Here is a 16,575-nt window from a genome sequence, read left to right as displayed (position 1 = left end):
TTAGGCTGGGGTACACTCGTGCCCATCTGAGAACCAGTGGGTGCCTGGCGGCGGTGGGAATCGAACCCACAATCTGCCACAGCCGAAGTGGGCGCTCTACAACTATGCCACGGCTTGCCCACCGTCTGATGTGAAAATGCTGGCGCGCACTCAGTTTCTTATTCTGGTACCAGCGAATCTTCTCCTGGAGCTATCATCCCCAACCCTACTGTGATAAGCGTCTTCGCCTATCTGTCTCCTAGCAAATGGGCCGTAGTGCCATGGGAAGTGTACTGCAAGCTTTTGATAGGTGATAACTCAAATGCACTGCCATTCCCCTGTGTATGTGGCGTGAAGTGAGCATCATGTTTCGCTCTGGTAGCATCATAACCATCACATTCCAGTGTCAACCACCAGCTCGATGTTGTTTTGGTTTCCTGTCGCAATCTTAAAACACTGCGCAATAGGCAAATTGCAATGTGCGTTTCAAGTCACTCAAGCTCCACCAGTTCTATGTGTGTCTTGTGCTGCACCAATTAGCGCCAAGTGGGCATGTCATAACTTTCCACCAAATCACCCTGCTTGAAGAAACTGCTGGCCTAGTCTGAATTCGTGGAGCATAAGCTTGCCAAAGTTGCAAAACTGATAACGGATGTCTGGGGCTGCTTGGCCCCCACCAGGTTAGCGTATGTCGGCGTCTCACGGTGCATTGATTCGCACGACCATTATGTAGATGTCAACTACAGTTAAGGCTTTAAAATTTCTTAGTACCTCTGGATTATGCGTTTTCCCGCTTTGTTCATTTTACCTTGTATCTCTTTTTTTTTTAATAGAAAATATATGTACAAGGTTCTATTGTACGTCGGGATATTGTGACTATGCACAGATCTAATGGCACTGAGGTTTCAGCGTGAAATTCAGTAAAGGGTAGTTTGGCTCTTCATTTTCTCCATTAGTGATTTCTCTGGACACATGAGCCACTGAACTCTCACTCTGCATGAGTACTTAACAGTTTGTGTGAAGCTTGTAGCACGCACAGTGCTGACTCGGAGTGTGGTGGCACCTGTGCATGTAGTATTTCGGAGGCCACGGCAGACACTCCGTCTATGCAGACCACACTGCACTGTAGTAAAATTGGAGTTGTTGGTGTGCAATGCAACACTAATTCGTAGTGCAACCTTCACTGCAGCAGTCACTCTCAACATTCCTACCACATTGACAACTCTTAGCTGCCTGAGGTTTCAGCAAACAGAGCATTGTTCGAGAATGTTGTTGTCGTGATTGTCATGTTGTCTTTGTGCCACCATCATCATCAGCATTGTATTGGCTTCGTTGTATCCATGTGGGAAAGTTTACACAGGATTGCATGAGTTTTACAAGGAGTTGGAGGCATAGTCAAGGCAGTACCTGCTGTCCCAGCAAATTTATTCACAGCCAAAGGAATTGCTAACGTTTGCTGATGTTTGCACTCTTCGCTCAGAAAGGCTGGTTAAAAGAATGCTGTAGGATAAACATAGTGGACAGTGATGCTTCATATGGCGTTACACACACTTTATTAAACAAATTAAGGGAAGCTTCGGTACATGTAAGATCATTGCATGGTTTGTGTACAGTCCCTCTCAGTATTCAGTATTTACACATGGTTTCCACATCTCTTGAAAGCAGAACGGTGTCTCTTTCTTCTGCTGACTTTCTGTTGTGTGCTGATATGCCACTCATCTTGCTCCCAAATACTTGTGGCATAGTATTTTAGCAAGAAATTACCGTCAAAACAGACAAAGTGAGTGGCATGGTCTCTTTACACTCGTTCACTCGTGACTTTCTTCACAGAAGATAACAAGGTACACAATTTCAGGGAAACTGACAGCAGCGCCAAATTCAACTGTGCTGTTGGCACAGTAATACATTTATTTTCCAGCCCCTGTAGCTGTGCTGCCTCCACAGCCAGAAAACTTATTGGCAAGTTTTCTCGTCTGTTTCCTGAGAGCAGTGCTTGTGTGTCAATGTCTGCTGCTGTTGCTGGCCTGGTGTCTACCACTGACACCTATGCATCCAACGAGATGCTTTTCTCGTTCACTTGCCAATCATACTTGGTGCTCCATCTGTCACTTCTGTCACTTTTGTTTCGCACAAACATCTTGTCCATTTTGTGTCCTTTGGTGCATGTCTTGCCACACCTGCATTACTTGGCTGGCAGCTAGCTTCTGTTTCCTGACTGCATTGCTCATTGTGAAAGCATGCATGTTTATCAGAAAAAGAAGTACACCGTGCCTGTCGTTCGTTTTTCGTACAACATAGGGCAGGTCTTCCAATGGGCTGCTCCTTCTTCTTCAGCAATTGAACCACACTTTGGTGGTATTTTCTCTGTCCGTGAGGGTGGCCACTCAGTTACAGGTGTATGTAAATAACAGCGTTATTCGCATTCTTGTGTTACATGTGGAGCACAAATGAGCGTATTCCTTGTCTGAAAGATTACTTGAAGGGTGACTAAAACACCACCTCTTCCCTCCTACTGATATGCTTCGATGACCAACTCGCCCAGCTGTCAGCACCGATAAAGAAGGTGGCTGCAGTGCTTGCTGGTAAGGCGCAGATATGGTCCGATGTTTTCGGTGCCCCCGGCAGCGACTGGCGAAGTCAGGCATGGTTTGACGGCGATGCGAGTATTGCCGAAAATTTGCCTCCTGTGTAGTTCGGTGCATCGAGCGCGGCCCTCAGAAGTGCAATCAGCTATTGCCACACAGCATGAGCGTACAAGTATGCAGTGTTTGAGCGCTTTTTCGTCTGGTGCAGCCGCAAACTCAATGCGCACTCTGCACTGCTGCCAAACTCTAGACGGCGATGGTGCAATGCTTTTCATCACCACCACCACTGCTGCTGCCAACAGGCTGAGCTAGGATGCGATGCACTCTGGTCTAGTGGCAATGCCGTGAGCTGGCATGAATTCTTGGTGTTGCTTACCGTAATTGCTGCATACTGCCATCTAACACTATCGTACCAATGTACAACACCTTGTTTTGTTTGCGAGGTAATTGCTGCCACTTAGTTTCGGCAATCACGATGCATGAAAATTTACGAGATTCGTAAATTGCAAAAGAGATTTGTTAGGACTGTTGCGAACATGCCTATGTATTATCGCACTGACAGCCTCTTCATCAAATACAATATGTTACCTGTGACACAGTTGCTTGATTACAGTTACCTCCATATAACGAACTTCGATATAATATGCAAACATTTTCTTTCCTACAATGCTTAGCCAATTTACAAAGAAATTTTACAATTTATCAGACTAGTAGCATGGAACCATAGAAAGTTCGAGCATATAGAACAAATTCAGATTTACAAACACTGCAGAATAGACTACCTAAACTATTAAATAGTTTCAATGGTAGAAATATACAATTAGAAAACATGAGATACAGGGAACTTCGTAGAGTTTGTTTGCAATGTGATATAATTGTTTCACAATTTTTCCTTTCCTGTTGTCGCAGTATTGTTCCCAGTTACAGTACGAATGCTTAACTATCCTGTCCATATCTTCTTTACTATTTTTGATCGTATAGTAAAATTATGTATCACATGTTCATGTATCTTATAAGTCATAAGAAAATGCTCACTGTTCTTTGTTGCATATTCCTTTGTGTTGCAAGGTGCAGTGCTTTTTGCTTCCTTGTAACTTTTTTTTTCCTCTGTGCTCTTCCCTTATACATAATATGAAGACATTGTTCTGTTCTGTTTCTGATGCAGTGCAGTCAATGTATGGGGGCTTGTGGCTCCATCAAGCGGTCATTTCTGACAGATTTTACTGCTTGTCCCCAGTGTCATGTGCCCAGTACATGATGCAATAAACATTGTTATTACAGCAGAGCTGTTATATGCTAGGTCCTGGCAATTTGTGTGCATAGGCAAAAATGTGGTGGCCACCCCAGAGATAAAACAGCTAATGAATGAAGCAAAAACGTATTGCTGGGTATGCAAAACCTGCATTTAATCGTGAGAAGTGTCAAAACATATTGTGATAAAAAAGATATTGTAATAAAAGAAGCAAAACTGGAATAGACACTATTTGGTATGTATTGTGGTTTGACGTTACAGGCTCTATAGGCAAACCATGTAATCTCATCTCACTTCCCTTGCACCTGTGCAATGGGTAGGCCACATGCGCCTGCAATGAACATCATTGTGAACAGAAGAGGGATTGTGCAAAATGACAGCGGGCGGCACATAATATGGACAAAGATCGTGCCGCAAACGCCAAGCGTATGCACCTTCGGTTGGATCGCCCCTACTGACTTCATTCCCATCGTAACTGTGGGTGATTTCAACATAGACGTGTCTTGGCCAGCCATAAAGCGGCTTGTGGCGTTTCTCTTGGAAAAGTTTGGCATTCAGTTTTACACATACATCAGTGTGCCCACGCTGCGTCATTGGCCAAGAACCTTTCCAGTGTCACTACAAAGCCACTGGCCGTATACCATAGCGATCATAAAGCAACAGTCACCTTGGTGACCAAATAATAAATAAAAAGAAGGGATGAAAAGAAAGTTAAAAATAAAAAAGAGCATTGAGTATGCAATTCAATAAAACAACAAAAATATTGTGAAATACAGAATTCATTGTGGTATGTGTCTTTTATTTTTTTATCAACTTCTTTATTATCAACGTATTTATCACCGTATATACAGCTCCGCTGGTCATCGACTTTCACAGGGGAATGGCCCTGAATTATTATTATTATTATTATTATTATTATTATTATTATTATTATTATTTATAATGGGAGATTTATTGCCACGCTGATGATGTGAAAGCATGCGGAATGCGGCTGGTCTCGCTGGCTGCGCCTTGACGCTAGACTGTAATGTGTCCACTTTTCACCAGCACAGTGTAACTGTGCCACGTGTGGAGCCCATGTGATAAACTGAACTATATCCATGGCTTAACTGCTGGCTAGTATTCATGTTTTTGTTGACTCATTTGTTCAAGTGCCTATCTTGGAATCGGGAGCAAACACTCAGAAATAGCAGAGGAAGTAGCGATCGCGCTGGCCCTCACAGAACAGGAATGCAAAGTCGTACTAAGCAACTCGCAAACGGCAGTAAATAATCACGCCAAAGGTAGAATTTCCAAGGAAGCCCTGTCCATTCTGGCCAATGTGGGCAGATCCAAAACCACGAGCTTGAGGATCACATGGTTCCCCGTGCACATCACCACAGAAGATGACGTGGTCCCAAACCTAAACGAGATGGTGCACCGGACGGCGCGAGACATGACCCGCCGCGCCGAACAGGGCAACGCCTCTCGCGCGATAGCGAACGCTTCTCGAGCAGAACGGAACAGGCTCACCAGATACAACGACATAAACAGTGCATATTTGAACGCCAGAAGGATATACCCACCGCCGAGCCCCAAATTGAACAGGAGGCAGGCCGTCGCCTGGAGACAACTCCAGACGAACACCTTCCCTAATCCATTTTGTCTGAAATGTATCTTCCCAGATAAGCATCAGGACGACACGTGCAAATTGTGCCAGGAAGGACCAGCAACACTCAAACACATAGTGTGGGAGTGCAATGTAGTTATACAAAGGATGGCAGTTACTCCGGAGACCCTGTCGTCGAGGTGGGCCACTGCTCTGCGCAGCTCAGACCTAGGAATCCAGACGTGGGCAGTCCAGCAAGCCCGTGAGGCGGCGTTGAGGCAGGGCCTTGATGTTCCCGAGTGGGAGACCTGAGCCCGGGTCGCGTTAAACCTTGCCGGACGTACAAGAAAGTTGTATTCATCCATCCATCAGCTAGGGGTGCCAACACCTTGACAAACATAGCCACTTGGTGTTTCTTTTTGTGTGTGTGCAGGAGAGTATGTGATATTAAAGTAATATTTGCCTGTCTCTTCTCAGGTGGCGGTGAAGCCCGAGTTTGGCCTGTCTGGCAAGCTGGCTGAAGACACCAACATCTACAACGGGGTGGTCATCAAGTACAACGAACCGCCTGAAGCTCGCAAACCAAAGCGCCGGTGGCGGCTTTACCCTTTCAAGGGCGACGTCAGCCTGCCCTTCATTCCACTGCACCGGCAGAGTGCCTACCTGCTTGGCAGGTGAGAAGTGCAACCTGTCTAGTTAGTCCATTATAATTGTGCAGCTGGCTTAACTTGCCAGCTGTGTGATTGTGTCGCATGGCACCTCTTGCCATTGCGTGAACAGTCATGTGCTTGGGTGATTGTTTAATTACTCCTCCTTTCAAAGCGAAGCTTTCTTTGCCTCTTCCTTCGATTTTCCCACTCGTACTTCTGCTGCTGCGGCTGCTGCTGTCTGGCACACCGCGTCGGGGGCGAGGTTCAGAGCATCTGTATATTTGACAGGAGTGAGTAAGAGAGAAAAGGCGATGTGGGAAAGTCGTTTTCACCCCACCACTTCGAATGCGCACAAAGCCCTCTGGAGCTCCCTGGGCGTCGCCACATTAGCCTCTTGACAGCTGTAACTATCCATGACCCCCACTCAAAAGCATTGCAGAAATTGCAGCACTTCCCTTTCTACTAAGGTGGGAGTCCAGAGGGGACGTAGATAGAACTGTAGAGAGGAGGGAGGAGAAGAGGCAGTTCCCATACAAGGAAGGGGGGGTGACATGAGAAGGCAAGGAAGCCCTGCTATTATATGACAGCGGTTGCGGGGAAACTGGATAAGCTTAAGTTCTAGGTTTCTACAAGTTCTACATTTCTGCTATTTCTAAAGAATAAACAGCATACAAATATGTCAAGCGAATAAATTGCACTTAATTAAAGTACACTGCGAGGTTCGGGTGATACTATGGAAGTGGTCGACCATCAAATCAACACTTCTGTGCCCGCCGTGATAGCTTTGCAGCTAGAGATCACAGATTTGACCCCAACTGCGATAGCCGCATTTCGATGAGGGTGAAATAGAAAACGCACGTGCACATAGATTTTGGGACACATTAAAGAACATCACGGTGTCAAAATTAATCCGGAGTCTGCCACTACAGCCGCCACTGCAGCTTGCCTCATAATCTGAGTGTGGTTTCGGCACATACAGCCCCATAATTCAATTCAAGTTTACTACTTCTGCCACGATTCTATGTGCCATGTGAGGCAATGACAATGCTCAACCCTCTTGGAGGTTATAAAATATGGCGCACAACGCCTCAAGCAAACACCTCTTCTGTGTGTTGTGTGTACTACGCAGACAAACAGCAGTGGTGCATGCAGGGTACTGTTTAATGTCAACTCACCACTCTTGTGTTAGACTAAATGTTAAAGAAATTAAGCTTTCACCATCATCACCACTAATTATCATCAATCAAAGCAACCAGCACAGAAATCTTCGCTTACATCGATTCCCACAGTTCATGGGATCTGCATAATTTTTTATCTTTTCTGTCTCATCCTTGAGATTATCACGTGACATTCGTAAGTTTTTCTTTCCTCCGTGGTCGCCAACCATGGAGGAAGGACAATTGCAAGGATGGAACTTTTGGCGATAGAAATTAATAAAGAACTGCTTGTTGGAGCTGTTACTTTCACCAAGGTGCATGCTTTTTTTCTTGTTGTCCTTTTGCTCCATTTGTATTGCAATGCTGACAGTAGTCTCTGCAAGGAGTGGAATCATTAAAAGAGTTTCAGCTTGTCTGTATACATACAGTCGAACCCACTTATAACTATATTCAAGTGCAACGAAAATTCCATTGTTATAACTGATGATTGTTATAAGATGGTTGCATGGAAAATAAAAAATCAAAATGGGGGATGGTATAGCTGTTCTGAGAAAACTATAAAGGCAGGGATTCTGATGGTGTTGACTTGTTTAACTGTTTAACTCTGCTTCCTGCATGCTGTGATTGTGTGTTGTTAACAAGCTGCGGGTGTTGGTGTTCCAGAATGGCACTGCTATAACTGCAAACAGGGGTCACGGGCATCAAGTGAAGTGCGAGCCTCACCGAGGCATCGCTTTGATGGCCCCGAAAGGCACCCCGAAAGGCACCTTTTAAAAAATGCGGGAAGGTTGCCGTGGCAGCATCTCAGGTTGAGAAATCCGGAAGAAATGCTGGGATGAGATAGCCACAAGCATCTCTCCACGTACTTCCCACTGGCTTGCATGAGAAAACCGCATGTCCGTCAGCTTTGCTTGCTTTACGCAAAGCTTGCTGACATCCTTCTCCAAAGCATTGAGGTGCTGCGCGTAGTAAAGCGGAAGGTCCCTCAAACAAGCCCATGAGGGACTGAATCATCTACAGGTCCTCCCACGGGGACAATGTTGAGGCAGCCTGCCCTACGCCGCCAGCGCTGCCATTGTGGCCATCACTGCCGCTATTCGATGCAAGCACGCTCGCGACGATCGCCTCATCGGTTAGAAGCACTTCGTTTCCAAGTCTATAGCAGTGTGCTTTCTTTTCACCGGCGACATTGTGCATTGCCGAACATCAGTGGGCAGATCAGCCATGTTCCGTTTTGGCGGTTCGACGCAACGAACAAAGGCAAGCATGAGAAACTTGATCCGTTAGCATAATTACACAGAATGAGGGCCCAGCCACAGGCCCAGTGAGCAATTTGGGAGCAGCGCCGGCAGCATTGTCAGCGCGGTTGGGGCGATCCATTCGTGTTTCGGAAAATGGCGTGATTGATTGATGATGATGGCGTGAAAATTCGTGTTCGGAGAGGTGGAAGGGCAGCAAAGATGCGCATGAGGCTGGCATGCATATCTCATGGAAAGAAGCGCGCGGCGGAAGTTCGGGTGGGGGGCGATAGTGCAGCAGCTCGCATTTCACTTTTTCTTTTTTCTTTTCAAGGATTTTGCATTCCATTACCTTTCGGCACGGACACCCAGCAGCCAGATTTTATCGTTATAACCGATAATGCGACATGGGGACATTGTAGTAGGTGGGTTATTTCTCCATAGAAAATATACGATAGTTGACGGTGCAGCATCTTTTCACTGTTATAACTGATATATTGTTAAAACTGGTATCGTTATAAGTGGGTTCGACTGTACTATCATTTACCGAGTACCAGCTTACCAGAAACATGGACATCAGTAGCAATGCTGGTAGTGACGTCTTATGACGCTTTTTCCATGCACAAAATGTTAAGGCTGTTTTCATGTGAAACATTCTTTGACTCGTAGACCAGGCACATTGTGGTAGGTTCCTGTATTGCGTCATTTTGGGCCTCCTCAATAAAAGGAATTCAAGTGTTAAAGGATGGAATGAAACCTTGGGCTCCCAGCACAACAGCCCAATGCTTTCACCATTACGCCACAATTGCATGCATTGTGCCAATGCCAACTATCTCTTTGAGATGACTGGTGCATTCGGCCTGTTGCACATCATGCAAACAAGGGGCCACTTGGCCACAGACTTGGGAATGAAATGAATGAATATAGTGGACGGTCTTAACAATGTCTTTTGAGTGTATCACGTTGCATGACAAGAGAGAGAGGGATATAACAAAGGCAGGGATGTTAACTAGTCAGAAGTGCGGTTGGCTATCCTTGCTGGGGGAAGGGATAAGGAGAAGCGAGAGAGTATAGCAACGTGCACGGACAGTACTTGAGTCAAAGCCACTCATACAAACCAGACGCTCTCAGAAAAGTGCCTTCACTGCCTTCTGAGCCGATGATCGGTGGGGACGGCACTCAAGTACTGTCTGTTCACTCCGAGAACAATCATCTACTTTCCTCAATGTGTTGGACAAAGATTGTCCTTGTGCTTGAAATTGAGGACGGTGCACAATAAGTAGTCAGTTACCTCCTCGCATACGCAAACATCACATGCAGGATTATCAGCCATTCCAATTAGTGCTGAATAAGCTTTCATAAAGGCCAACCGACACAGAAGCCACAACCGACACAGAAGAGACGCTTCGCGTCAGTCCAGTCCGGCCGGAGCTCTGAGTTGCAGTGAAGGGTTTAGTCTGTGCAGTCTGGTGTGCCTTGTATGTGTGGTATTCCACTCTGCTAAGGAGAGCGCGTGTGCTAGAATGCGGTTGTCTCGCAACGTCGGTCCTCGAGAGAGGAATGCGGACGCAGCAGTCTTCTTTGTTGGACGTCCGAGCTGCCTTGTCTGCATCATCGTTTTCAGTGATACTGCAATGGCCTGGTATCCATTGAAAGATACCATGGCCTTTTTCTCTCAAGTGATGGACAAGTTCTGTCATTTCGCACGTGAGCTGATCGTGAATTCGCTGTTGGAGAAATGACTGCACACATTGCAAGGCCTGCCTTGAATCTTGAAGACTGCCCATTTTCGAGAACTTTCAGCATTTATCGCAGGAAGCATGTCGCGGAGAGCTGCGAGCTCTGCAGCTGTAGACTTAGTGATATGGGGAACCGCTGGGTTATTCCCGTTGTTGGTATGCATAACTACAGCGCCACCGGAACTGGTTGATGTGGTTGAGCCATCAGTATAGACGTTGCATGACAAGTTAGCTATAAAAGCTAGAGCATGCCAGTATCTCTCACTTTTTACTTGTGGCAGCTAGCACTTTGAGGCACATTGTTATATTTGACTGCCTTTGGGATCAGCCCACATTCCTCAGTTTTTTCCTCGTAGCATCTAGCTCTAGGTGAACACTGTGCGACATTGTACCACCCTCGGGATTGGCCCGCGTTGCAGTAGAACAGGCGCAACGTTTGTCTGGCAGAGTAGAAAAACAACAAACATCAGTTGTCATGCCGTCACCGTCATACCATAGTTGTCGTCCTGCAGCTATCTTCATACAAACCTGCCTCACATACATAATTGTTTGCCTTGCACAAACTCATTGGTCCATCTGGTAACACTTTGCGAAACTCCCTACGATGCTGGATAGCCAGCTACCTCCAAAACTGCTTTGCATAACATCGGTTCACACACTATGTGGGATAGGCATAAATTTTTTTTTTTGTGAGATAGGCGTTCTCATCACAACAAAGTTTATTTTCGCCAAGGAAGCTAAATTTTGGTGATAACATTGCTGCTGACATTTTACATCAGCAGCTAAGTAGAATATGGCAGGTCACTGCAATAATACGATATTTTCCTGATTATAGTCTGTACCTGGTGCATAGCCCACAGGGGCCAATATTGGCTTAAAATAAAAAGAAGTTTTTCTTAGAAAGTCTGCATCTGCTGTATATAGTCTGCAGCGACAAACTAAATACTATAATGCCTAGTTGGCGGGGAACTTGGATCAGGTACGCACTAAGTGATGTACCAATCAGCCAGCTGTGGTTGGTGAGCACGATTGTAAGTTGACCTATTTTTTTTTTTTAATTTGGAAATCAGAAGTGTGGGAGTCGACCTACAATCGAAACCAAAACATGGCACTGCCAAAAAAGCGGGACCAACGAGATATCAGTGGAGCTACAAAGTAGATACAGTTTTATGTTTGCTCTATGGCCCTACCCGTAGCTTTTTGCTATCCCGTGCATTTGTTCACTTTTCGGAAGGGCTTTTCAACATTTTTGACAGTTTTACGGTGTTCACAACACTCATGGCGGGCTGTAATAGTTGATGGAAATGCCGCTGTTCTATTCGTGGTGGCACCCTCAGAACGGCGGCACTTGCGAGGAGTATCAATAGTTAATGGAAGAGCAGACACCGCTCATATGTTTGCTTTTCCCTGTAGCTCTTAGTTTGATGTGTTTGACTTGACTGCCAGCTACGTGCTACTTCCACGCTTCCTCAGTCATCATGAGTGCTCCAGGCCCACTAAACATTGGGCGCTTGTTCACAGCAGCGTTCACGAGGGCTGCCATCCCTTATGCTGAAGAAAGAAATCACTGCACAGTGGGCCGCAAGTTCAATGTTTCTGAACAGGTGGTGCGAGAGTGGCGACTGCAGCGAAGCAAAATTTGCGGTAACGCTGAACTTAGTGTCACAAATTGGCGGCGGCGCGCTCTCCCTCCTCCTTTGTCTTCTGCATTGGATTGGCGTGCCTTACTACGTGCTTGTGCTCGCATTTCCAAGCACAGATTGGTGTGCACTTGCTTTCCGCATTGGGCTTTCAACAGATTGCTCGCTGCTTGCGCTAAAAGGCGTCGGCTAGCGCAGATGCGCTTGTTGCCGCATGCTTACTGCGCATGTAAGCACGCAGGAATGCCGTGAAACATACAAGCAAAGGGACAAGAAACTATGATTTATTTTTCCTTTACATTGTGATGGACCTGCACACTGGGTAGCGCCGAGTGACGGTTTCTAGCAAACGCAGAAAAGAGTCCTTGCAGCGCGTGTGGCCGTTAATTGACTGCCACCACAGCCATGTCAGGTGGGACTCCAGCAGCGGTGCAGTTGCGGTGAGGAGGTGGCGCTTCACTGTTGGCCAATAACTTTCGACTTTTCCTAAAAAAATTAAATTGTAGCGTTTACATGCCTAAACCACGATCTGATTTTGAGGCACGCCGTAGTGGAGACTCCAAAAATTTGAACCACTTGGGGTTCTTCAACGCGCACCTAAGTCTAAGTACACGGAATGTTTTTGCATTTTGCCCCCCATCGAAATGTGACTGCCTTGGCCAGGATTCGATCCCGCGACCTCGTGCTCAGCAGCCCAACACCAAAGCCGCTAAGCAACCACGGCGTGTCTTTTTATTTTAATTTTATTTTATATTTTTTTGTGTGTGTGAGTGCCCGTGAAGGGGTCCACAAAGTTGTTAGAAGCCATCGGTCAGTGCTACCCAGTGTGAAGGTACATCACAAAGTAAAGGAAAAATAAAGCGTAGTTTCCTGTCCCTTTGCGCGTATGTTTTCTGGCATTCCTGCATGCTTACATGCAAGGTAAGGCTATGGCAAAACACTTCTTCACTTGCCTACGTGCACTTCGCCTTTAATCGCGAGCAGCTAGCGATCTGGTAAAAGCCCAGTGCGAAAAGGAGGCGCACGGTTATCTGTGTTTACATGGTAAGCGCACGGCAAAAAGCACGTCTACGTTAGCCGACGCCTGCGAGCAGCAAGTGACCTTTTGGAAGCCCAGTGCCACAAGCAGGCACACGCCAATCTGCGCTCGGAAATGCTAGTGCAAGCACGTATCGAGCTGCGCCAATCCAATGCCAAAGACGGAAGGAGCGCACCGCTGCCAATTTGTGGCACTAAGCTCAGTGCTACCAAATTTTCACCTGTGACGGCAAGTGAAGAATTTCCCACAGGCCGAAGTCTGGACGCTTTCCGGAGTTGTAGGCCAAGCTTGCTGCGTACGTCGCTGAAATGCATGATCGGTCCCTGCCAGTGAAGTGGGATATGGTCATGAAACAAGTCCGGATCTTCGCCGTTTAAGTACCTGCTCCACCGTGAGTATGAGTGGCTGGCGGCAGAAGACCACGAACTTATGCCAACCGGACCTGTCAAAAGAGCTTCCCTGATGGCTGCGTGTGGTTGGGTGCATTCGGCGTGGGCTGCTGTTTCACAAGATGTCGTGGTGTGGTAGTTTGCCAAGTGTGGAATTTCGCTGGACGACGACGCACTGCGGGACCGTAGCAGTGATGATGATGGCAGCAGTAGTGATGCCGATGATACAAGTGAAGATGAGTAGACCAGTGACCATGCCAGCTACCAATAAATTTTCGTTATCGAATGCGCCCTCGGGTATGCTCTTTTTTTCCAGTCACACACGATATGGGGGGGGGGGGGGGGGTCAACTTACATTCTAGTCAACTTACAATCGTGTAAATATGGTACCGGGAAAAAAAGAACGATGTGTTAATTCTCACTCAAACATGCACGCAGACAAGTTTTATTTGCGAGCAGGCAGCAAACTCTAGATTCACTTGCTGCCGTGGCAGCCTAGTCCATGGACTAGTGTCCAGAAAATACGGTGGTCCCGTTTCTTAGACTCATGGTGCCACATGATGCTAGCACCTGTGCTGCGGCTGCTCATGTAAACATCTCTGGCAACCTTGTATTCCATGAAGGGGATTACGCACAGTACAACCTCGTTAATTCGAAGTCCGCCAAACCGCAAGAAACCTTCAAATTACCTAAGCGGATTCTCAAGTTACCCCCCAAAAAACGAAAGAGCCAAGTAAAAATTCGACGACGATTGCGATACTCCCTGATGCGAAACTTGAGTGCAGCTCTATATGTGAAAGAAGTATGCGTGTCAATATTTTGTGTTGTGATTATATAGGTACATGGTTTTTATTAGGAAGAAAACGCTGTGAGTAGCGTGGCTGGCATGAACAATCTGTCTCATGTAGCACTTTGCAAATGAAGCGAAGTGTGGTGTGGCTGCCTTGCTAACTGGAAGATCACGAGAGGCAGAGCAAGGGTGATGTGTGGGCGGGATTCACAGCAGCTGCTGCAGACAGACCTTCATTCATGCGGCACTTTGTTTCCATATATGGTATCAGTGGATGCGCTTGCCCCATGCCTTATTGATGGCGTCATCGGTGAACAGACGATGGCACGCTACTCCAGTGCCATCTCGTAGTGGTTGTCACACCACATATCCTGTCTAGCACTGCACTATGCTTTTTTACGCTTTCACCGTACCCTCCTTCTCTGCTTTCCATCTTGCGCTGTCTTTCATTCCCCGCTGTGCTCTGATTTTGCTTGGTTATGCCAAGAACGCCAAGGGACGACGACGCTCAACGCTGGGTCAGACACCCAAGAGCTGCGCTCTAAAAGAAAGGCAAAACTGCACAACACAAGCATGTCATGTTTACTTTCCGTGTAGCAGGAAAACTCTAAGTGATCATTGATTGGGCATGTCTTAATACTGTTCGCTGCACCAAGGGTCATGGGGTGGTATTATGGGGCAATCACTTTCGGAGATAGTTTCACTCTCGCGAGAATCGCCACTGGACACATGCTGAATGCATTAAAGTATCCAGTCAGCAGCACTCTTGGCACTGCGCAAGGATAACGAGCGCGGCACAGCGCCAGAAACCTTGCTAGCCATGTGCAGATACATCCGCCTATGAGTCTTACGAAAGCGACCGCCTGTGAATACCACCCACGATCTCCAGCATGCTAATCATGCGCAGCATCTCAGTCACCACTGCTGTAATCAACAAAGCTAAGGATGACATCAGGAAGCCAGTAACTATCGCTAAAGCAGGCGCATGAGTGGGCTCATTCATTACTGCCATCGCCTGTTGGCACCCTGTCTGTCAGTGACTTTGTCTTCCACCTTAGCATACGGTGCTGCAAATCTGCTTCTGTGTTCAAGTAGTCAGTGAAGTCAGAAATTTTATGCATGCAACACACCATCAGTGGAGAAGACGTGACGACACATGCAATGCAGCTGGTGTTGTGTTTACATGGGAAAAATCAGAAACTGAAAAGCTAGAGGGCCAAAACTGCGCCAAGCTTACTGATGATGATGGTTATGAATTGACCAAATTTTTGAACAAACCGAAATTGAATTATGGAGCTTTTACTGCATATGGATATGTAAAAATCCTCAATTATCTTCCACAGACTGTTGCACAGTGACGAGGTGTCTGAATATGTAGCTACCATTGACTTCCAGTATAGAACTTGGAAGCTCCAGAAAAAGAAAATTCACGGCAGAAACACCTCTGGGAGTTGTCTAAGTATGCGTAAGAATTGTGCCGCTTGCTCATCTCCATGCAGCCTGGAGTCATTATCTATACAGTAAAAGCTCGTTAATTCGAACCGCAAGGGGAAGCCGCTTCAGTTCGAGTTAACGAAAGTTCAAACTAACGAAAGTGAAGGAGAGCGACAGTACACTGTGATTAGGAAGCAGTAGGGCATGTCAGAAATTTGGCGTGTGCCGCGGGCACACGCCATCTTCAAGTCGAAGCTCTGGGTCCGACTGTGCCACACCACCGATGTCCACCGAAACGAACGTTAGCCGAGGCTTAACACCATCACAATGAATCGCGACGTCCGATACCTCCTAAGCTGAAAACAGAGGTGCACAACCGATGAAGACTGCCGAGACAAAGACGCGGAACAAGTGAAGGTGGCGAAGGCCCTGATTAGTTGGTTCTTGATTGCAAGCGCAGCTGCGACGTACTTGATTCACTGTGTGTTGGCGCTTGCCGTGCCATCTCCGCACAACATTAGCAGCTGTACAAGATTTACAAAGCCTCCGAGATTTGCAACGGGCAAGAAGTCTCGGAGGTTACGTAGAACGGAGAGGCGGCAGCCGCCGCTGCCTTCTGGCTGACCACACGTCGGTTAGATTTTTTTCCGATTTGGCCTTCTCTCGCCGTTCTCTCCGTTTCCGAGGCAATACAGTCTTGTGTGTAGGCAGTAGGCGCGTTTCTCTGGCTGTGTGCCAGGCGAGCGTAGTTCGAATTATCCGTGAGGGAACCTTCTCGCGTTCGAATTAACGGACTTTTTTATACATAGACTTCTGTGGAGCTTGGCCGGACCAAATCGTACAGTTCGAATTATCCATAAATTCGAGTTATTGAAGTTCGAATTAACGAGCTTTCACTGTATTACAAAACTTGATCCAAGCAGTATAAACAGCGTTGCGGCAACACGAACTGCTACACAACGTAGCGCAACGTGAATTCATGAGGCAAGCAAACTACTGCAGGTGGCGGTGCCAGGTGCACTGTTGACGTTCTGATCATTATAAGCTGGTATCGCTCTTTAGTGCTTATCCACCCATGTCGAACCATTATGAGCT

General features: G+C 46.7%; 2 protein-coding genes across 3 annotated transcripts in view; one reads left to right on the top strand and one right to left on the bottom strand.

Moving 5' to 3' along the window:
* Positions 1–16,575, bottom strand: part of Men (Malic enzyme) — a 164,888-nt gene that overhangs the window by 134,993 nt on the left and 13,320 nt on the right. The window lies entirely within an intron of this gene.
* Positions 1–16,575, top strand: part of LOC135921175 (smad nuclear-interacting protein 1) — a 28,564-nt gene that overhangs the window by 5,764 nt on the left and 6,225 nt on the right. Inside the window, exon 4 of the mRNA XM_065455484.2 lies at positions 5,882–6,078. Coding sequence (XP_065311556.1) covers positions 5,882–6,078 — 197 coding nt within the window. The remainder of the gene's footprint in view (positions 1–5,881; positions 6,079–16,575) is intronic.

Source organism: Dermacentor albipictus, chromosome 5, assembly GCF_038994185.2.
Source record: "Dermacentor albipictus isolate Rhodes 1998 colony chromosome 5, USDA_Dalb.pri_finalv2, whole genome shotgun sequence".
In the NCBI taxonomy this organism is placed as follows: domain Eukaryota; kingdom Metazoa; phylum Arthropoda; class Arachnida; order Ixodida; family Ixodidae; genus Dermacentor; species Dermacentor albipictus.
This window is presented reverse-complemented; position numbering and strand designations above follow the sequence as displayed.